The 23,966-nt window shown below is 34.5% G+C and overlaps 2 protein-coding genes across 2 annotated transcripts in view; both read left to right on the top strand.

Moving 5' to 3' along the window:
• The first annotated feature begins 1,493 nt into the window (after positions 1 to 1,493).
• Positions 1,494 to 5,489, top strand: LOC129000700 (uncharacterized protein K02A2.6-like). Its single transcript, XM_054427662.1, has one exon. The coding sequence runs from the start codon at positions 1,494 to 1,496 to the stop codon at positions 5,487 to 5,489; it is 3,996 nt and encodes a 1,331-aa protein (XP_054283637.1).
• A 6,491-nt stretch (positions 5,490 to 11,980) lies between these two features.
• LOC129000957 (integrator complex subunit 1-like) overlaps positions 11,981 to 23,966 on the top strand; it is a 46,945-nt gene continuing 34,959 nt past the window's right edge. Inside the window, exons 1-4 of the mRNA XM_054428054.1 lie at positions 11,981 to 12,020; positions 21,301 to 21,489; positions 21,813 to 22,039; positions 22,595 to 22,861. Coding sequence (XP_054284029.1) covers positions 21,327 to 21,489; positions 21,813 to 22,039; positions 22,595 to 22,861 — 657 coding nt within the window. The 5' untranslated portion in view covers positions 11,981 to 12,020; positions 21,301 to 21,326. The remainder of the gene's footprint in view (positions 12,021 to 21,300; positions 21,490 to 21,812; positions 22,040 to 22,594; positions 22,862 to 23,966) is intronic.

Genomic DNA, 23,966 nt, shown 5'->3' with positions numbered 1-23,966 from the left:
AAAATATATCCATAAACAAGCATAGTAAGCATACAGGTACCACAGTTAATTTATTCTCCATAAGAATAAAATATGAATTTTTAATTTAGAACCTTTTTTCTGTGATTGTTAGGTAAAAAACAACGTTTCCATATACTAAATCATTTCTTTTTTAAGGTGTCTACAAAACTGTTTAGAAACAAATGAGAAGTGTTATGTTTTTAGGGTGAAAATGGGAAAACCCAATTTTTACTCTATAAAACCCCCATAGACCATAGACCCCCGTTTCCAATCCCATAGTCCGGCCATGCTGGTTCGCAAATTCGTTCAAACAAATGTAGGTTTACAAGTTTGTACCAAATTTCATCAAAATCAGATTATTTTTGCTCGAGTTATCGTGCTAATGGACACACACACACACACACACACACATATCCTTATGGAGAAAATATTTGTTGAGCGGAGTGAGCAAAGGGGGTGATAAGCTCTTATACTACACTCCCGCTTTTGTTTTACAAATACTGCTCCTGAATGGCTGAAGGGATCAGCACCAAATTTAGCGCAGACATAGTAACCAACTATGGCAAGTTATAAATCTGAAATGGTACAAATCAGACAAACGGGGCTTTTCCCTAGACGAATATAAACTTTTTGAAATTTAACATGGGCCTTATGTGTTAATTGGTTGCCATGACAGTATTTGCAAGATAATAATAAATAAACAGTATCAGCATTCTGACAGAATATACTTTCTCCCATAAGCTTGTCAACAACCTTTTTCATGCGGTGAGAATAAATATGATATATTTTATAGTTAAAAATTACAAAAGTTACAATAACTTTTGAACCGTAATTGTTACCTATGTTGTACTATTTGTTGTCCCTTTGGTGCCTTACTGCGTAATGCAAGACACCATGCTGTAAGAGCAATGATGGCAGAAGAACTACGAAAAAAAGGCTGGCAAGTAGTAGAAGAAATACATTGCACTGAAGATGGTGGATCGAACAGAAGATTGGACATTTTAATTTATGATACAAAATCTAAAAGTGGAATTGTAATTGATCCAACAATAAGGTTCGAAACATCATCAAACCAACCCCTAGAAGTAGATGAAGAAAAGAGGAAAATTTATAGTAAATGTGAAACTTATTTAAGAAACAAATATAATCTAAATTCAATATCAGTAATTGGCATAATGATTGGTGCAAGAGGGACTATTAAAAAATTTTTTGACGAATTTTTAAAAAAATATAATCTTCCATCAAAATTAAAAAATGAAATAGTCATAAAAGTGCTAAAAGAATCATGTAAAATCATTCAAAATCATTTATATGGACAACGTTATTAATCTATGTTACTGTAGGATTATTATTATCAGCTGAGTTATAAAGTTATGAATCATCTGCCATTTGGTTTGTTTACATTATTGTTTGTTCTTGTAAATAAATAGTATTGATTTAGTTTACTTAAAATGAGTTTTAATAATTAATTATTCTATATTGGCGACGAGAAAATGCCTAGGAAAACAGACCAGTCTCAGTATAAGAGTGTAATTGACTGTAGTAACATGTCTTGCATACAAGATAGAATGAGCAGATTTTCATTTAAAGAGTATAATAGTGAACAGTTGTGGGAAGACTACATAACTCGTTTTGAGTTGACCTGCAGAGTTAAGGGACTGGGTGGTGCTAACACAGATGAACAAGCTGCTCGGCGAGATCTTCTATTGGCAAATATCGGAGAGGAGCACCTCAGGGCACTGTCGGACCAGATGTATCCAAGGGCCTGGGAGGAGTGCACCTACGACGAAGTCAAAGAGGAAGCCAACCGGTTGTTCAAGCCTACAAGGACCCTTTTTGCAACAAGGTTTGAGTTTGAAAGAGCAATAAGAAAAGATGGTGAGACATTTATTTTGTTTTATAATAGATTGAAGTCTTTGGCTAGAAGTTGTAAATATGGAGATAGCTTAGATGAACGAGTACGAGATAGGTTTGCAGTAGGAAGCAACTGTCCAGAATTTGAAGTAGAAGTCAGACAAAGATGGCCCGAGGGAGTTGATAACCGAGGTGAGCGTGTTAAGTCAACAGTAGTACTAGAGTTAGCTCAATCTATGGAACGTGCGAGAGAAGAAGTTTCCAAACATTCGTGTAAAAATGAGATTTTCAAAGTAAGTGACAGTAAGGAAAATAGGAAACCAGAGGTACAGAAATCTACTGGTTTCAATAGATGTTATAGATGCGGGTTTACACATGACCCTAGTGAAGATAGGTGTCCTGCTGTTTCTGCTGTGTGCAAGAAATGTTCGAAGAGAGGCCACTTCGCAAGAATGTGCAAAAGTAAAAATAATTTTGTCAAGAGAACAGACGGTAATTTGAGAAAAGTAGATGATTCTTGTGGTCTAACTTACGATGATGAGTGTAGTTCTGATATTGATGTTAGCGGAACACAAATTAGGTCAGTTAAGAGTAAGGTTCCCAGAGCTACAATAGATGTAGAATTGAATGGGTATAATGTTAGAATGGAGTTTGATTCCGGGGCTCGGGTAAGTGCTATAAGTTTGTCTCTTTGGGATAAGATCAATTCAAGTGGCGAATCTCTCAAAAAGACGTCTGATGTCATCACTGGCTACGGAAAAAATAAGCTGGAAGTCATGGGTAAGACTTTTGTGGACGTTACTTTACGTAATCGTACTAAGCGATTGCCGGTTATTGTATTACTAGAAGATGATGTTCCATTATTTGGGTTGCCGTGGAGTGTAGCTTTCAATCTTAATTTGCCTAGGGAAGTAAGGGTTAGGCGTATTGACAATGGAAAGACAAATAGTAAAGAGACAGGTAAGAATGAAGAAAGTTATAGAAAAACGTTACAAAAAGAAGTTGAGGCATTAACTCAGGAGTTTTCAGAACTCTTTCGTGATGAGCTAGGAACGATATCTGACTCTAATGAAGTTATTCATCTAAAAAGTGGAACAAAACCTGTATCTTTCGGGGCACGACGAGTTCCATTTCCCTTAAGGGAGGCAGTGGAGCGAGAATTACAGCGATTAGTACAGGAAGGAGTTTTGGAAGCAGTGGATCCTTCCGAAACACCGATAGAATGGAGTACCCCAACAGTCAACGTAGACAAGGGTGGAGGTAGAGTCAGGATCTGTGGTGATTTTCGTACAACCTTGAATCCAAACATCGTTCCGGAAAGACACCTCTTGCCAACCTTTGATGACTTGACTTCCAAATTAACTGATGGAAAGATATTTTCAGTCATAGATCTTCGAGACGCGTACTTGCAAATGAAAGTACACCCTGAGTCACAAAAGTACCTTACAATAGCAACTCATGTAGGCTACTTTCGCTACAAAAGGTTGCCTTTTGGTCTTTCATCGAGTCCGGCAAAATTTCAAAGGTACATGGAAAGTTTACTAAAAGGACTTAATGTCGGAGTTCTACTTGATGATATAATCATTTCTAGTAAGGATAAGACCACCCATATAACCACTCTTAGAGAAGTTTTGAGGCGGCTAGAATCAAGTGGAATAAGAGCAAAACTGTCAAAATGTAAGTTCTTTGAGAAATCTGTAAAGTATTTAGGCCATACAATAGATGGGAATGGTATTCATCCCTCCGAAGACAAAGTTGAAACCATAAGACACGCACCAAGGCCAAGAAACGTGAAAGAATTACGAGCTTTTCTAGGGGCGCTAAATTTTTACGAAAGGTATATACCTAATCTTCATGCAATCGCTTCGAACTTGCATAAGCTGACTGGTACGAAGACTAAATGGAAATGGACTGACACAGAACAAAGTACGTTCGACAAGTTGAAGAATATCCTGTCATTGGAGAAGACATTAGTTCCATACGACATATCAAAGCCGATCATTGTTGAATGTGATGCTTGTGAACAAGGGGTTGGCGCTGTGCTGTTACATTTGATGCCGGATGGAACGGAAAGGCCAGTAATGTACGCCTCGAGGACACTAACCGAAGCAGAAAAAAGGTATGCTACAGTTGACAAGGAAGCACTGGCGTTAGTTTTTGCCGTGAAGAAGTTTAGACAATACCTCAGTGGAAGACATTTCAAGGTGAGAACGGACCACAAGCCACTTGAAAGAATATTTGGAATGCATCGAGATCTTACCAAAGTAGTTAACAACCGTTTGGTCCGTTGGGCTTTGTATTTAATGGAGTATGATTTTGAGATCCAGTACATCAAGGGACAGGATAATTGTTTGGCTGATTTTTTATCTCGGTTTTCACTCAAGACACAAGAAGTATTGGATCCAGATGAGAGAGAGATTCGAGCATTGGTTCAGGAGAAAATTGACGTAGTTTATCCAAATCATGAACTTGTACTGGAGTATAAGAAAGATCCAAATATGAAGAAACTTATAGACTACCTGGAACATGGTTGGCCAAAAGATACAGGAAACTTACCACCATCCATGAAACCATATTGGAATAAGAGAGAAGAGCTGACATTAGAAAACGGCATAATCATGCGATTAGGAAGAATTGTGGTGCCACAGATTTTGAGAGAAAATGTATTGAAAGAACTCCACAAAGGACATCCTGGAATAGAGGCAATGAGATCCCTATCAAGGTATTATGTTTGGTGGCCTAATCTGAATAAGGATGTTGAGGTTTATGTCCGTAGATGCCACCCTTGCCAGAGTAACCGATCATTTGACACAGAAGTACCTCTATATCCTTGGAATGTGCCAAGTGATCCTTGGGAGCGAATTCATCTTGACTTCGCAGGTCCATTCGACAACCGATTCTGGTTAGTAGGAATCGATGCGTACTCAAAATGGGTTGAGATCGAAGTTATGGACCGTACGACAACTGCTGCTCTTGTAAATAGATTAAGGACTTGGTTTTCGAGGTATGGTGTTCCTAAAAAAATTGTATCGGATAATGGCACCCCCTTCACATCTCATGAGTTTAAGAGTTTTTGTAAGGACAATAACATATGTCATGTTACATCTGCGCCGTATCATCCAAAAACCAATGGTTTAGTGGAGAGGATTATCAGAACCTTCAAGAGTCGATATAGTGCTTGCAAACAAGAAGGTCTCAGTTCATCACTTGCACTTTTACAAGTGTTGCTAGCCTATCGAAATACCCCACAAAAGACCACAGGACAACCACCATCAGTCCTTTTCTATGGTAGAAGATTACCAACAGCTTTGGATAGGTGGAGGTATAATAGCAGAGAGAGAATAGAAAATCAAGTGTGGCGACAGAAGTACTACCACGACTTAAAATCTAAACAAAAGGAGTTTTCTGCCAAACAAGAAGTGTGGGTTCAAAATGAAACGAAGAAGGGCTGGAGACCAGGAACAGTACAAGAAAGGACGGGAGAGCTATCATACGCTGTTTTGGTAGGGGGAGATATAAAGAGAAAACACGCTGACCAGCTGAGAGCAAGAGAAGGTGCAACTGATCCACCTCAATGGAAAATGCAAATGGAACCTGAAAATGATGATGTACATAGTTTCGGAAACTCAGCCTAAATTGAGTAGGGAGAAATGTAGGATTATTATTATCAGCTGAGTTATAAAGTTATGAATCATCTGCCATTTGGTTTGTTTACATTATTGTTTGTTCTTGTAAATAAATAGTATTGATTTAGTTTACTTAAAATGAGTTTTAATAATTAATTATTCTATAGTTACATGTTATTTATATCGTAAATTTAAGTTTTTTTTTACTGTGTCTAATAGGCAAAGTTTATTAATAAACTCAGTTTTCAAAATAAATAAATAAAGAGGACCAAAACATATTACCGTAATTTTGATCAAAACCAGCTTTTCTCCAAAAATGAGATTTTTTTGGTCATTTTATGGTTTTTTATGAGAAAATAACATAAGTTACAATAACTTTTGAACTATAATTTTTATGGAAATGGGATTTGTACAGTACCATTTTGTTCAGAATTTAAAGGACTATAACATACTAAATCTTAAAGAAAATTGTTTCGGCCACTTTCAAGAAAATCTAATTTTCCGTTATTTTATGGGGTTTTATGGGAAAATCCCCATTAAAAATTAAAATAAAAAAATAAAAACCATCAAAATTCATCAAAGGTCTTCAAAATTTAAGGACCATATAACAAAATAAATAGCATAATTTATAATTACTTTTGAACCGTAGTTTTTACAGAAATGAGAGCCATTTTGTTAAGAATTTGAAGGGCTACAACATACTAATTTTTTTCCGAGAAATACCTGTAATTGAAATTTAAGGGGGATGCTGTGATATCAAAATCTATTAGAATCAGGAATAACAGGAATTTTAAAACCATATTATTATATTTAATTAGCATTTTACATTGCCAGTACAAAGCACTTGGGTATTGCTAAAAGAAAAGAAAGCCAGTACATCTATAGTTTCCATGTCCAGGTACTGGCATTTTTCTAGTATTCGTGGTGGCTCCTATATTTTGTTCAAAACCAAATGCCACAGATTATTTAATGCGAGGCAAACAGTTTCTTATACTGTCAGTTATACAGTATCATATCATAGTGTCACCTTTCTGCCATGTTATCTTATGGGACATTATGGCACTAGACAACACTACTTGCAATGTTGCCAATTCTACTAGGCCACGGCCTTGATTTAAAGGTGGCCGTGGTTTAGTTCAGTCTCAGTCGTTAGTGGTTCTTTTACCGAACAAACGTTTCACCTCCTCAGATAGTTACAGGTTTCAGCATAGAATAAACATAGTGCCTAAGGCTGAATTTTTATTTCAGGATTAACTTTGCCCACAGGGTCATTTGGAGGCTTCTGATTGGCTGAGGGAACGCCATTATCGAAACGATACAGTTTGCCGTCATTGGCCTCGGTGGACGGTGATATAGTGGATAGAGTGCTGTGCTGATAATCGGGAGGGTCGGGTTCGAATCCCTCCGAGAGCACCAACTTTTTGTCTAGGATTTTTTCATTATCAGCAAGTTTGGTTAGGTTATGACCTATTAATTTTATAATTAAAACATTTGAGCCATTTATAGTTTTATTTTATGAACAGAACTATTTTTTAAAATAAACCTTCATTCGATTTTTCATTATCAGCAAGTCTGGTTAGTTTATGACAGTTTAATTTAATTATTTAAAAAATATATAATTGAATTTGAGGCATTTATAGTTTTATTTAATTAACAGAACTAATTTTTCTATTAGTAAACCTTCAATAGTCAATCAGAAGCATTCAAATGACACTATTGCCAAAATTAATTCTGAAAAACAAATCGTGCCTCCCTAAAGCCTGATTTACACGGGTCGAGTACGGCGGGCGAGTCAGTTTGCGAGTTGCCACTCGCTCTTTAACTCGCTTGGTGTAGACATGCAGGCGAGTCGAGCAACGGGCGAGTTGATAAAAAGAGGTCAGTTGAGAGCGAGTCGAGTGATTTAGTTGAAAACCGAGTTGCTCGGCCCAGTAGCTACCCCCACCACCACGATTTGTCCACAAAACATCTGTTTACTGCTCTCAAGTGAGTCCAGCGACCACAGAATAACAATTTTTTTTGTTATTTTGTGGTCGCTGACAAAGAGTTGATCACAACGATCAGTATTTTTGGGGTTAGTTCAGTAGTGTATGCCTAATCACCCTCAATACTAAATGGTTCAGCTGAACAGTTGGCCCTGTGTTGCATTGTCTTGCTGTTCGTAAATCTACTCACTCTTATAAAATTCAGTTTTCAAAATTGCTGTACAACTTAAGATCTGGAACGATTTTATTAATCAATGGGTTGTTAGAAAGCTCACTCCCTAAAAATGTTTTCTATCAGAAATACATTGAAAACAGTGTTTTCAAATTTTTGTTATTTGGAGGCAACTTTTGGTTGCCTATATATTTTATTTTAAAGAAATGCAGTACCTGTATAGTAATTTGTAACAAATCTTATTATTTTAGAATATCACCTTCCACTTTGGTCTATCGTATTGAAAAAAAAAAATACTTTTAAGCAACCCCTGCCTGAATAAATGGATGATTCAGTTTTAATTCTAATAATCTAATTCAGAGATTTAATTAATTTATAAATTCAGCATTAAACTCTTGAAAGTCCCATTTTAAACTCAAACAACATTTAACACGAAAGCTACGGTATACGGAATACCCTACACCACAGAACATAGAGAAATTATAAAAATTACTTCTCTGTGCCTACACTGTCATCGTTCGAAATAGGAATTTTAGGAATGCGTGTAGACAGTCTAGTCAAGTACCGGGCGAGTTGAACAAATCAACAACTGGGCCTAGTAACTGGGCCGAATAACTCGTCTGACATACTCGACCCGTAGGCGCCTTAAAATAAGAAAATAAATAGCAAAACCTAGAAATAATTAGAACACAGATGAAACCACTGTTGTTCGATAGTGAAAAGTATTGTGAATAACATATCAAAAGTCTCCAAAAATATATTTGGTGGAACATCGCCATTTTTCCAAAATGGCGGCCAAATCCAGTAGTTTTTTGCTTTTTATTGAAATTCTGACTTTCCAGTCAATATTGGTGAAAAGTCGTCAATACATTTAATGTTCCTACTGAAATTACCTTTAAAGTGATACCAAATACATGAACCTAAAAAAAAAATTTAACCCCGTAGAAATAATAAAATATTTCAAATAAAAATATTTGTTATAAATTAATGTAATAGTCCATAAGCAAACTAAAAATAACGTGCACAGGGATCGTATAAAAATTTGCAAGTAAACATTTTATGGTTTTATTTTTATTGTTGTAGTGTGCAGAGTGACATACCAAAAGTTGCAAAAATCAGTCCACGGGAAACCCCTAAATTAAGGAAAAAATTGTGGCTTTTCCCAATATTGGACAAATTTTGCAAAAAAAAGATATCACATGTTTTTTTGCACATTTTTCGAGATATTGACTTGGAACCACGACCGATATTTTTTTGGATGGTCCGTACTTAATTTCAATAGGGGACGCTTTTTGGGCCGCCATCTTGGATCAGCCATATTGGATCTGCCATATTGGATATAAATATTTTTTAATGTGATAATTATAGTGTGACACATCATTATGAACTAGTTTTCCACGGTTTTCCACGCTGATTTCAATGCTGAAATCAGTTTTTAAATAGCGTTTTACGATTTTAAGATATATAAAAACGAAAACTCTCCCCCATACATTTCTTATGGACGTTTCGTACTTTGACAATTTAAAAACACATTGAAAACTACCACAGCCAAAGGTTGTACCATTAGGTTCAAGTATGGCGTGGAAATAGTTCACCAGCAGATCCAACAGATTGGGAGTGGTGTTTGACCACATACAGTATGACTCAACAAACAATTGCAACATGGGGATCCTCATCTGCAAACAATATGGACAAACTACTTATCCTACAAAAGAAAGTACTACGGACGATATGCAGGACACACTATCTGGAACATTGTAGACCCCTATTCATCCAGCTCAAAATCCCCACCGTTTTCTCACAATACATCCTAGAAACCATAATCCTAGCAAAAAAATCCAATCCAACACTCCGGTCACATTATCACAATCACAACACCAGACACAAAAACAATATAAACCTGCCACAACACAGACTAAAAAAATTCAGCAACACCCCAACATACACAGGATCTAAATACATAAATCTTCTGCCAGAAAAAATTAAAAACATTTCAAATCATACCAAATTTGTAAAGACACTAAAAAACTACCTTATAAACAAACCATATTACTCAACAAAGGAATACATACAAGAACACACTTATACACACCTACACTGGGCTAGCTGAAAGGCTGCCAAGAAGATGAAGAAGGAGAAATTTTGACGACTCCCCGATCTGAGGATTGTGGTGAAGAAAGAAGAGGTAAAAGGTAAAAGGTGACTAACTTACTTATAAATAACTGTACTTATAAATAACTGTAACTGTGTAACTTGGAAATTATATTTAGATAAACATAGGATATGGCCTTTAAAAAATTTCAACAAAACGTTTTATGGTTTTATTTTGTAGTGTTGTGCAGAGTGAAAAAGGGAAATACTCGTCATAGCTATTCGTTCAAGTATTGACCTTTATTTTAGCTATAGATTCCTTTTGGGAGTTATTTAGAATTGGGGTTAAATGTCTTTAACTAAAGACAAATTTCAAAATAACAATAATTCATTCAATAGTTCATTGAAGACAGGCCTACATGATTCGTTTTAAATTTGTCACGTGTCATTTAATAATCAATTAAATTAAAGCCAAACATTTACTGAGTATACTTTGATACCAGAACGAACTTGTTAACATATTAACAACCCGAGATATAAATCTTTTAACAAAAACTGATGAAAAAAGTTAAATTTAATTTTGTGTTGGGGTTTGTACCTCGTCTATAACTAGTCTGTTTTAAACACATTTTCAAAGTACGATAGGTACGTCCATAAGTGATATATAGGGGAGAGTTTTCAATTTAAATCCATGTGTGTAGCCCCTGAGCTGTTGGACATAATGTAAGACTAAATTACTTACGTAATTCCCGTCACAGCTCAATAAAATATGTCTATTCAGGACATGTTTCGGTGTTAAAACACCATCGTCAGCTTCAGGTACATAGTGTAGAGTTGATCAGTTGTTAACATCGTCAGAAGATAAACACAGTACGGACACGAATAAATACATAAAACAATGAAACATTTAAAAACAGGCCTGTTCTAACAAAAAATGACCGACCGCACAGGTAGCAAGGGACAGACTAACTGTGGTAGCTAGTCTGTCCCTTGCTACCTGTGCGGTCGGTAATTTTTTGTTAGAACAGGCCTGTTTTTAAATGTTTCATTGTTTTATGTATTTATTCGTGTCCGTACTGTGTTTATCTTCTGACGATGTTAACAACTGATCAACTCTACACTATGTACCTGAAGCTGACGATGGTGTTTTAACACCGAAACATGTCCTGAATAGACATATTTTATTGAGCTGTGACGGAAATTACGTAAGTAATTTAGTCTTACATTAGGAGAGTTTTCGTTTTAATATATCTTAAGCAACGAAAAAACTTATTTAAAAACGGATTTCAGCATTGAAATCAGCGTGGAAATCTAGTTCATAATGATGGGTCACAACACTATAATTACATTAAAAAATATTTATATCCAATATGGCAGATCCAATATGGCTGATCCAAGATGGCGGCCCAAAAAGCGTCCCCTATTGAAATTAAGTACGGACCATCCTACAAATATGTACAAATATGGTCGTGGTTCCAAGTCAATATCTCGAAAAATGTGCAGAAAAACATGTGGTATCTTTTGTTGCAAAATTTGTCCAATATTGGGAAAAGCCGCCATTTTTTTCCTTAATTTAGGGGTTTCCCGTGGACTGATTTTTTGCAACTTTTGGTATGTCACCCTGCACACCACAACAATAAAAATAGAACCATAAAATGTTTACTAGCAAATTTTTATACGATCGTACGTTATTTTTATTTTGCTTATGGACTATTACATTAATTTATAACAAATATTTTTATGTGAAATATTTTATTATTTCTACGGGGTTTATTTTTTGTTGTAGGTACATGTATTTGGTATCATTTTAAAGGTAATTTCAGGAGGAACATTAAATGTATTGACGACTTTTCACCAATATTGACTGGAAAGTCAGAATTTCAATAAAAAGCAAACAACTACTGGATTTGGCCGCCATTTTGGAAAAATGGTGCTGTTCCACCAAAGATATTTTTGGAGACTTTTGATATGTTATTCACAATACTTTTTACTATCGAACAACAATGGTTTCATCTGTGTTCTAATTATTTCTAGGTCAAACCATATATTCAGGGGCCTACCGTGTAAACCAGGCTTAAGGGATGTGTAATCTATGGTTTCAGTTCGAGTTCAGTCAGCCCTAGTTCAGTCTAGTCGTTCTCTGGTTCGCTCTCGCTCTCATTCATTAACAACAGCAGCACACATCCACTCCACATCAAACAAGCCAAGCAGAAAACACACTCTCTTGTTGTCTTGTCTTGTCGTCCAGTCACTACACTTCACTTGTCCTATGTCCTCTTCTGAATTTTATAGGTTAGAAAATACATGATAATATATTTTTTTACCGGTATGGTGGTGGAAAGGGTCTTCTTAGTTGCCTTGTTCTAGTTTAATAGTGATGTAGATGTTAATTCATAATGAATGGGTCCTGGATCAATTCTTGGTATTACAGTTCAAAAGAAATAAGTTACAGAAAGTTAACTTGACTAGCCTACAAATAGATAAGTCAGTACCTAAGTGAAGTAAAATAAGTTAGCCTAGGCCTACTTAAGTTAGTAGGTGAAACAGAGTCTCTTCAAATGGCTGTATTTGGTTATCAAGTATTTGTAAATACTTACTGACCAATTGTTTATGACGCCATTTTCAATCTTGACGATTGCTTAATAAAGTATCTCTCTCTCTCTCTCTCTCTCTCTCTCTCTCTCTCTCTGTACTTTACTTTACGTGTCCTACCACCGTCCTACACTCATTTGAATGAAAATATCGATCGATATAGGCCTATCGATTAGGCCTAATCTAATGTCTGTGAAACTGCCAATAAACCAACATTAAGCTATGACGTCACCGTCAGATCAGTAGATCAAGAAGGCCGTGGCATCAAAACTTCCTAACCTCAATTTCATGTATCAAAACGTCCTAACCTCAAACACATGTTTCACGTGTCAAAACTTCCTAACCTCAAAAACATTTTATGTTTAAATCATACGTTTTGAGCAGTTTTAAAGTGTTTGTTTTACTAATGTACCATTTATATGTAACTGAGGTGTCTAAATAAAGTATATTAACCACAAATAACACTTGATTCTATACCATAATTGTATCACGCAATGTACTCCCACGTGCGAAGATAGTAAAAACCTGAGCTAGTAAAAACAAAAATCTTCAAAAACGGTTTATAAGATTTTGATAATTTTTATGTAGTATAATTATAAGTACTTAAGCAACCTGAGAAATAAATTGCATTCCCATACCATGCTTATGATGGTTTCTATAAGTGGTAGAAGTTGTGCCTGTTCATTTCAAGGCAACTGATTTGCCGATTTAGTTAAAAATGTATATCTCAAAAATCGTTTAAACAATTTTAATCATTCTTATGTAGTATGATCATCATGTTTTAAGCTACCTGAGAAATAAATTGCATTCCCATACCATTGTTATGATGGTTTCTATAAGAGGTAGAAGTTGGGCCTGTTCATTTCTAGGCTACTGACTTGCCGATTTAGTTAAAAATGTATATCTCAAAAATCGTTTAAACGATTTTAATCATTTTTATGTAGTATGATCATAATGTCTTAAGCTACCTGTAAAATAAATTGCATTCCCATACCATTCTTATGACGGTTTCTATAAGAGGTAGAAGTTGGGCCTGTTCATTCCTAGGTTACTGATTGGCCGATATAGTTAAAAATTTATATCTCGAAAACCTTTAACAAGATTTTAATAATTTTTATGTAGTAGGATCATAATGTCTTACTCTAACTGAGAAATAAATTGCATTTCCATACCATGGTTATGATGGAATCTATAAGAGGTAGAAGTTGGGCCTGTTCATTTCTAGGCTACTGACTTGCCGATTCAGTTAAAATTGTATATCTCAAAAATCGTTTAATTTATTTTAATAATTTTTATGTAGTATGATCATAATGTCTTAAGCTACCTGTAAAATAAATTGCATTCCCATACCATTCTTATGACGGTTTCTATAAGAGGTAGAAGTTGGGCCTGTTCATTCCTAGGTTACTGATTGGCCGATATAGTTAAAAATTTATATCTCGAAAACCTTTTACAAGATTTTAATAATTTTTATGTAGTAGGATCATAATGTCTTACTCTAACTGAGAAATAAATTGCATTTCCATACCATGGTTATGATGGAATCTATAAGAGGTAGAAGTTGGGCCTGTTCATTTCTAGGCTACTGACTTGCCGATTCAGTTAAAATTGTATATCTCAAAAATCGTTTAAACGATTTTAATCATTTTTATGTAGTATGATCATAATGTCTTAAGCTACCTGTAAAATAAATTGCATTCCCATACCATTCTTATGACGGTTTCTATAAGAGGTAGAAGTTGGGCCTGTTCATTCCTAGGTTACTGATTGGCCGATATAGTTAAAAATTTATATCTCGAAAACCTTTTACAAGATTTTAATAATTTTTATGTAGTAGGATCATAATGTCTTACTCTAACTGAGAAATAAATTGCATTTCCATACCATGGTTATGATGGAATCTATAAGAGGTAGAAGTTGGGCCTGTTCATTTCTAGGCTACTGACTTGCCGATTCAGTTAAAATTGTATATCTCAAAAATCGTTTAAACGATTTTAATCATTTTTATGTAGTATGATCATAATGTCTTAAGCTACCAGTAAAATAAATTGCATTCCCATACCATTCTTATGACGGTTTCTATAAGAGGTAGAAGTTGGGCCTGTTCATTCCTAGGTTACTGATTGGCCGATATAGTTAAAAATTTATATCTCGAAAACATTTACAAAATTTTAATAATTTTTATGTAGTAGGATCATAATGTCTTACTCTAACTGAGAAATAAATTGCATTTCCATACCATGGTGATGATGGAATCTATAAGAGGTAGAAGTTGGGCCTGTTCATTTCTAGGCTACTGACTTGCCGATTCAGTTAAAATTGTATATCTCAAAAATCGTTTAAACGATTTTAATCATTTTTATGTAGTATGATCATAATGTCTTAAGCTACCTGTAAAATAAATTGCATTCCCATACCATTCTTATGACGGTTTCTATAAGAGGTAGAAGTTGGGCCTGTTCAATCCCAGGTTACTGATTGGCCGATATAGTTAAAAATTTATATCTCGAAAACCGTTTACAAGATTTTTATGATTTTCATGTAGTAGGATCATAATGTCTTACTCTAACTGAGAAATAAATTGCATTTCCATACCATGGTTATGATGGAATCTATAAGTGGTAGAAGTTGTGCCTGTTCATTTCAAGGCATCTGATCTGCCGATTTAGTTAAAAATGTATATATCAAAAATCGTTTAAACAATTTTAATGATTTTTATGTAGTATGATCATCATGTTTTAAGCTACCTGAGAAATAAATTGCATTACCATACCATGGTTATGATGGGTTCTACAACAGGTAGAAGTTGGGCTAGTTCATTTCTAGGCTATACTGATTTGACGAATTAGTTAAAAATTTATATCTCAAAAACCGTTTACAACATATTGATGAATCTTATGTGGTATGATCATAATGTCATAAACTACCTGTGAATTAAATTGCATTACCATACCATGGTTATGATGGGTTCTACAACAGGTAGAAGTTGGGCTAGTTCATTTCTAGGCTACTGATTTGCCGATATAGTTAAAAATTTATATCTCGAAAACCGTTTACAAGATTTTTATGATTTTTATGTAGTAGGATCATAATGTCTTACTCTAACTGAGAAATAAATTGCATTTCCATACCATGGTTATGATGGAATCTATAAGTGGTAGAAGTTGTGCCTGTTCATTTCAAGGCATCTGATCTGCCGATTTAGTTAAAAATGTATATCTCAAAAATCGTTTAAACAATTTTAATGATTATTATGTAGTATGATCATCATGTTTTAAGCTACCTGAGAAATAAATTGCATTACCATACCATGGTTATGATGGGTTCTACAACAGGTAGAAGTTGGGCTAGTTCATTTCTAGGCTATACTGATTTGACGATTTAGTTAAAAATGTATATCTCAAAAACCGTTTACAACATATTGATGAATCTTATGTGGTATGATCATAATGTCATAAACTACCTGTGAAATAAATTGCATTACCATACCATGGTTATGATGGGTTCTACAACAGGTAGAAGTTGGGCTAGTTCATTTCTAGGCTACTGATTTGCCGATATAGTTAAAAATTTATATCTCGAAAACCGTTTACAAGATTTTAATGAATCTTATGTGGTATGATCATAATGTCATAAAGTACTTGTGAAATAAATTTCATTTCCATACCATGGTTATGGTGGTTTGTATAAGAGGTAGAAGTTGGGCCTGTTCATTGTTAGGTTACTGATTGACCGATTAAGATAAAAATTTATATCTCAAAAACCGTTTACACGATTTTAATGAATCTTATGTGGTATGATCATAATGTCATAAGCTACCTGTGAAATAAATTGCATTCCCATACCATGATTATGATGGGTTCTATAACAGGTAGAACCCATTCAATGCTTATGATGGTTTCTGTATGATGTGGTAGAAGTTAGGGCTGCACCTTACTCTGCTACCGATTTTTCAGATAAAAAAAAATATATTTCAAATTTATCACCATAATTTTACCACTGGGTAATTTTTTTTTCTTTTTCTGTAGACTTTACATTAAATGTTACATTGACTATTTATTTGTTTTATTGCAGCCTCCTCCTCCCCTTATAGCTGCTCCTTACCTCGCCATAATTTTTACCACTGGGTCAATTTATCTTAAGTAAGGTAATATATTTTTAAGAATGGTGTATCATTTTGTTTAGGCTTTTAATTATATGTTACATTGTCAATTTTAATTTTTTTTATTGCAGCCTCCTCCTCCCCTTATAGCTGCTCCTTACCTCGCCGTAGTTTATACCCTTACCACTGTTTCATTTAGACTGTAGGCCAATGTTGGATGTGAAAACCTTGAGGATGATTTTAGTAAATATTAGTAAGAATTTAACAGTGTTCTCATGTGGTTTGTAATGTAATAATGATAATCACTGTTTTATTTAAATATAAATTTTACAGCCTATACTTTTTAAAGACTATTAGAGACAGTGAATGAAGGCAACCTATTACTCTTATTTTTGTTGTTGTAAATATTTAGTTTGGTAGTACCTGCATAAAATACAAAAGAAATCTATGTGTTTTAACACTTGAGTAGAACTTGGCACATCAGGTGGTAAGCAATTTCCACCACCTTTCTTACTAGTGTTAAACCATCTTTTACAAGCAGTACATTCAACGCAAAAGTCATTTTGGTTTCTTGGTGAGTCGGGAAATTGTCCATTGCAAATGTAACATGTATTAACCATATAGCCTGAATAGCTAAGGAGCTTTTTGAATAACAATATTCTATGTTGATCTGCATCAAACATCAAGTCTATTAAACCATTTGTTTTTAATTGTTCTATGAAATACAAAATGAATACACCACAATTGTAACTGTCAGTTTGAACAGGATGTCTTAAATGGCCATGTTGCCATGATTTGACTATGTCATCAAAGTCAGTGTTGGTTATGTTTGAGTAAAATTTTAGAAAGTTGTTAAATATATACTTTTTTCTGTTAGGATTGACAAAATCTGATGAAGGATCAATAAGGTAAAATGTATGGTCCTTCACGTTTGCATAGCCTAAAACCCAGTGCACGTTATCAATGTTCAATGGGAAAAATAGCTGTTCTGCAACAGAAATATCTACAATTGATTTTGTAAGCAACCAGTGGTTAGGTTTGATATCTTCTCCTTGGACAAGACTTAATGTTGCAACATTGTCATGAACTATTGAACTGTTATGGTTGTCTTTTCCCATGAGTATAAGCCCTACAGCCTCTATGACACAGTTGTCCAGCCAAGATTTGCCCCGTAACAGTTCAATATCATTAATGTACAAGCAACACTTTGAGTTGTTCCGACCTTCGATGGAACAAACAGTGTAATTTTTCCTCTGTGGTAATTGAGTATAATAGTTAGGGTCAGAAATCAAGCCATTATCTAAAATCAGATTTGTTATCGTTAATTGGTGTTCATGTGTCATAACGTAAGGTTTTTGAACATGATTTTGCAAGTACTTAGATTGGAAATAGCTTGGGCGAGTTATCTTAGAGGGGTTTTCCCAAGACTCCTCGACAACATCCATGTCTTAATCTGACAGCAAAAGCATTCCAGTTTTATTGTTATCAGGTACTGTCTGTGCTTTAGAATTTTTCTTAGATTTAGTACTCAATTTCAAATGTCTTTTAACCACATTATTCCTCGGTTTACGAACACAGCAACCTTCCTTAGGTATGTTTAGTGTGATTTCTTTGCAACGGGCCTCAATAACCCTTCTTACCATCACCATCCTAATAAACCTGTTAGCTCTGAGATTAGTTTGTCCCTTTAAAATTACATTTTTAACCATACCAAACCAACTTTCAACCGGGGCATTGCTTAATCTCTTTAATGCTGTAACATTAACTTTGCTTTTTAACATAATGGCAGACCACAGTGGTAAAATACCCCCGCCGCAGCATACCTGCAGACTAAGCGAATTTCCATATGTCTGATTGGATTTACACTAAAATGTCTACTTAAAAATTTAACATTTATTTCCTATTTAAATAGAATTATTTTAACAGGTACTTAGGTTTGCTGCATCAGGGAGGGTAAACCTTTTTTAGTAAAATGTTAATAGTTAGTAAGAAATAAAAACATTTTCCAAATTTGGTCAGACAAATTTGAGTAAGACATTATGATCCTATTACAAAAAAATCATCAAAATCTTGTAAACGGTTTTCGAGATATAAATTTTTAACTATATCGGCCAATAAGTAGCCTAGAAATGAACTAGCCCAACTTCTACCTGTTGTAGAACCCATCATAACCATGGTATGGTAATGCAATTTATTTCACAGGTAGATTATGACATTATGATCATACCACATAAGATTCATCAATATGTTGTAAACGGTTTTCGAGATATAAATTTTTAACTAATTCGTCAAATCAGTATAGCCTAGAAATGAACTAGCCCAACTTCTACCTGTTGTAGAACCCATCATAACCATGGTATGGTAATGCAATTTATTTCTCAGGTAGCTTAAAACATGATGATCATACTACATAAAAATCATTAAAATTGTTTAAACGATTTTTGATATATACATTTTTAACTAAATCGGCAGATCAGATGCCTTGAAATGAACAGGCACAACTTCTACCACTTATAGATTCCATCATAACCATGGTATGGAAATGTAATTTATTTCTCAGTTAGAGTAAGACATTATAATCATACTACATAAAAATCATAAAAATCTTGTATACGGTTTTCGAGATATAAATTTTTAACTATATCGGCAAATCAGTAGCCTAGAAATGAACTAGCCCAACTTCTACCTGTTGTAGAACCCATCATAACCATGGTATGGTAATGCAAATTATTTCACAGGTAGTTTATAACATTATGATCATACCACATAAGATTCATCAATATGTTGTAAACGGTTTTTGAGATATAAATTTTTAACTAATTCGTCAAATCAGTATAGCCTAGAAATGAACTACTGTAGCCCAACTTCTACCTGTTGTAGAACCCATCATAACCATGGTATGGTAATGCAATTTATTTCTCAGTTAGAGTAGGACATTATGATCCTACTACATAAAAATCATAAAAATCTTGTAAACGGTTTTCGAGATATAAATTTTTAACTATATCGGCCAATCAGTAACCTAGGAATGAACAGGCCCAACTTCTACCTCTTATAGAAACCGTCATAAGAATGGTATGGGAATGCAAATTATTTTACAGGTAGCTTAAGACATTATGATCATACTACATAAAAATGATTAAAATCGTTTAAACGATTTTTGAGATATACAATTTTAACTGAATCGACAAGTCAGTAGCCTAGAAATGAACAGGCCCAACTTCTACCTCTTATAGAAACCATCATAACAATGGTATGGGAATGCAATTTATTTCTCAGGTAGCTTAAAACATGATGATCATACTACATAAAAATCTATAAAATTGTTTAAACGATTTTTGAGATATACATTTTTAACTAAATCGGCAAGTCAGTAGCCTAGAAATGAACAGGCCCAACTTCTACCTCTTATAGAAACCATCATAACAATGGTATGGGAATGCAATTTATTTCTCAGGTAGCTTAAAACATGATGATCATACTACATAAAAATCAATAAAATTGTTTAAACGATTTTTGAGATATACATTTTTAACTAAATCGGCAGATCAGTTGCCTTGAAATGAACAGGCACAACTTCTACCACTTATAGATTCCATCATAACCATGGTATGGTAATGCAATTTATTTCACAGGTAGCTTAAGACATCATGATCATACTACATATAAATCATTAAAATCGTAAACGATTTTTGAGATATAATGTTTATACAAAATGTAAAAATAGTTGTCTTAAGTTATAAGTGACAGGTTCAAATTCTTCATCTAATAGATTCCATCATAACCATGGTATGGGATTGCAAATTATTTCTCAGGTTGCTTAAATACTTATAATCATACTACATAAAAATTACCAAAATCGTATAAACCGTTTTTGCAGAATATTGTTTTTACTAGCTCAGGTTTTTATACTATCTTTGCACGTGTGAGTACATTGCGAGATACAATTATGGTATAGAAACAAGTGTTATTAGTGGTTATTATACTTCATTTAATCACCTCAGTTATAAACAATTTGTATTTTTGTATAAAAAACACTCTGAAACTGCCTAAAAGGTATATGTTTTACATTTTATAGTGAAAAACGCATTTTGAGGTTAGGAAGTTTTTCAGCCACGGCCTTCTTGATCTACTGATCTGACGCTGACGTCATAGCTTAATGCTGGTTTATTGGCAGTTTTACGTGCATCCTAATCTATATCTAATATCGTTTTAAAATATATCAGCCGTAATTTAAGTTAGCTTATCTGAAATTTGTAAATAATTAAAAAATATCTTAACGATTTAATAGGATAAAAAAACCAAATACCAAATTGGTAAAATTAAGTTATAACTTATAGCATCATTCTAGATATAACTTTCTAAACGTACATGAAATCTTCCAGGATATAATTGTTTCACAGCTTTAACGAAGAAAAAGAAAGGGTCTTCCTTAGAAATCTTTACATCCCTATGATACAGATAACTTATTCAGCAAAATGATACGATAAATTTTCTCCTTATATGCCAGTTCCCAATGATTTTTTGAGATAAAATACTCTGACTAAATTCTCGATAATTCATGGTGAAGTTCTTTAAAAATGAGTTAGCCTATAGGCTAGGCCTACAAACAAAAACAATGAAATAATCGATATATCGATCGCTATTTTCATTCGAATGAGTGTAGGACGTAAAGTAAAGTGCAGCCCTTCAAATTTACTAGAAGATTTCTATGGTATTTAACTTAGGCCTACACATTAACTTATCTACAATTGAGAACTGAACAGAAAACGTTTCTACCTAATTTTCCAACTTTTAAGTAGGTAATACTAAAGTTAATATTGTTGGAGCCTAGACTGTTTATTCATTATTTTCAACTAAGATAACAGTTATTTTCAGGTGACCAATATGATACTGCTCTAAAAATGGACCGGGGAAAATCTAGTTCAGGAGGAAGAGGAGGAAAGAGTAAAGCTCCACAGCATCCTTGGGAAGTATATGCGTTAGGAGCAAAAGCAGGAAATGAACCAACAAAACGTTCAGTGCCAGTGCCTCATAGCAAGCCCGGAACAAGTCACACATTGTCTGGTTGGTGTTCTGAGAATTTATTTTTATTTTTAAGGTAAACTAGGGTTAGATAACTTACCTACTGTTCCATAACCCTTAAGAGGGCGCTTGTGGAGTTTAGCTCAAAGTAGATTTTGTCCACAAAAAAAACTACAGTTTAAGTAATGTACTTAATTAAGTTAGTGTCGCCTAGTCCAGAACTACTTCTGTTAATGTGCCCAGGCCTAGGGGGCGTAAGTGGTTTTAGGTTTTTTTTGGGGGCACAAGGAAGATAAAATTTCCCCAGAGTATACTGTAGGTGTTTACTTTCTACTTTCTACTAAATGCTACTTTCTCTTTTGTAGGTGATAGAAAAAGAGAAGGAGTTGTGCCGCCGTCGGCACTGTTGCCGCCCAAGAAAGCCAAGCTCGCCCACAGTTCCACAGTAGTGTCTGGAGGAATCGTACGCAGCTCTTCTGTTCCCTCCCAGGACAACTCAGACGCCTGGGAAAATTTCGCTTTGGATTTTGATCCAGCAGATTTCATTACGCTTATCAGTGACGCCTCGACTGCAAACGACCATGATAAAGTGGTAGGTGACTGATTTAAAGAACTATTTTTTAGCTACAAAACATTCGTTTTAACCATAATTTATGTTTTGCATGAGAAATTTAAATCTTAATTCACATTTTATTTTCAGAAAAAACTGTAGGTAATAATTCAAATTTTTGAAAAAAAGGAACAAACTCTTACACTTTATGAAGTTATTTGCGTGGGATAGGTAACTACTTGACCTGGGAGGAGGAAAGATGCGGAGAAACAATCAGTCATCCTGTGCGTAGTAAAGAGGTTGTTATAAACGGGGTGAAAGTAGACGGTTTGTATGGTGAAAACATACGATATTGTGTGGCTTAAACTTAGTGACCGACTTTTGATAAATTATCTTGTTGAAATAATTAGCGAATCTTGGTTGGAAGAAAATAATATGAATTATTCGTTTAACACTAAACCTTCACTTTATCTGCCTTAAAAACAAGGCACAATAATTACATCAAACATCATAGTACAAAAATAAAACAAATCTATACAGCACTTGTAAACTGTTTTTTTTCTCTTATAGACTAATTCTCCAGTGTTTTGTTCATAGGTTGGCTACATCTGTGGAGCCATAAAAACACTGAAGCAGCAAAGGTTTAAACCAGACGCCAGTCTGATTCAGAGCCTTATATACTTGAGTAAGATCAAAAGTTTAGTGTTCACCAATGAGTATATCATGAGTGCGCTGTGTTCTGTGCTGCGGAGGGATCCTAACCTCGCTTTCAAGACCAAGAGTCCAGTGTTACCAGTGTTGGCTACCAACCTGCTAATGAGAGCCTACCAGGACAGTCGACGTTGGCCTGATGTGTTTGTCAAGGTTAGTAGTCATTTCACGCAAAACTAAAATAACCCAGTCAGGGCTAATAATCATAAAGTATAATTGCATAACTGTAACAACAACTTTTTCAAGACAATATAAATAATATCACTAAACTAACACAGCAATGGTCCGACAGACAAAATTACAGATTGCAGATTGCTAGGTTAGATTTATACGCATAGATATATTAGATTAGGCCTACTTATTCTGAATCCTGTTTGGCTCATAATTTTCTCTTTGTAAAAATTTGCCGTTTTCCCTGCGAAGATAGCAAAAGGCCACTAAACTTCCAAAACAGTCACAATGTTGAGTTAAATTTAACCATACACGCGAGACATCTTTATAGCCCCTGTGTGGGGATGAGAATAATTAATAACCTTAAACCTGTTAACCGATGGTAACTAGTTTGATATATACATAAATAGTAATGGGTCGGTTGCTGGTTTTATCGGTTCGGTTTTGGTTTTGGTTTTTTTAAATCAGTTGTCGGTTTTCGGTTTCCCCCTTAAATCACTTTTTTAAATACTATTGATCCCCCAGCAAAAGAGGACGGTCCGGGGGTTCCCCCTAAATAAAAAATTGAATATGACGGGCTTAAATGAGCGATTTTCAAACTATTTTGAGATATATAAAATTAAATGTAGGCTACCTAGGTTAGTACAAGCTTCACAGTTTATTTCAAGGTTCAAGAATTAAAAAATAAATAAACTTGAATAATGTGAAGTTTTTGCATTTTTGAGACTTGTGGAATTGATCAGTAACAGACGCCGCTAACCCAACGAAGTTTAAGTCCACACTGCAGTACAGTAGGTACGTCCGTTATCTTATCACCTCAGGTTGCGTTCCTGCCTATCATACTTCCCTTCTTCAGTACAATTAACAAACTAAAATCTTGTTTAGTTTTAACTCAGTGCCTTTGACTTATAGGATTATTAAGATCATAAAAATATATTCTTTAAGATGAATCACAATGTTACAAGTTTTTATGCTGGTTAAATAAATATTAAAAATGTTGCCACTTACCCATCGCCACAGAAAGAAATAGAGACTGATACAGGTATTTTTGTGTAGAGTATTTACCTGATTTAATTTGGAATCCTAT

This window comes from Macrosteles quadrilineatus, unplaced genomic scaffold, assembly GCF_028750875.1.
Source record: "Macrosteles quadrilineatus isolate MER2022 unplaced genomic scaffold, UCM_ALF_1.0 Scaffold_8__2_contigs__length_117827958, whole genome shotgun sequence".
In the NCBI taxonomy this organism is placed as follows: domain Eukaryota; kingdom Metazoa; phylum Arthropoda; class Insecta; order Hemiptera; family Cicadellidae; genus Macrosteles; species Macrosteles quadrilineatus.
This window is presented reverse-complemented; position numbering and strand designations above follow the sequence as displayed.

Excerpts from the sequence above, each read along its gene's own strand:
- LOC129000700 (XM_054427662.1), top strand. The coding sequence starts at position 1,494 with ATGCCTAGGAAAACAGACCAGTCTCAGTATAAGAGTGTAATTGACTGT.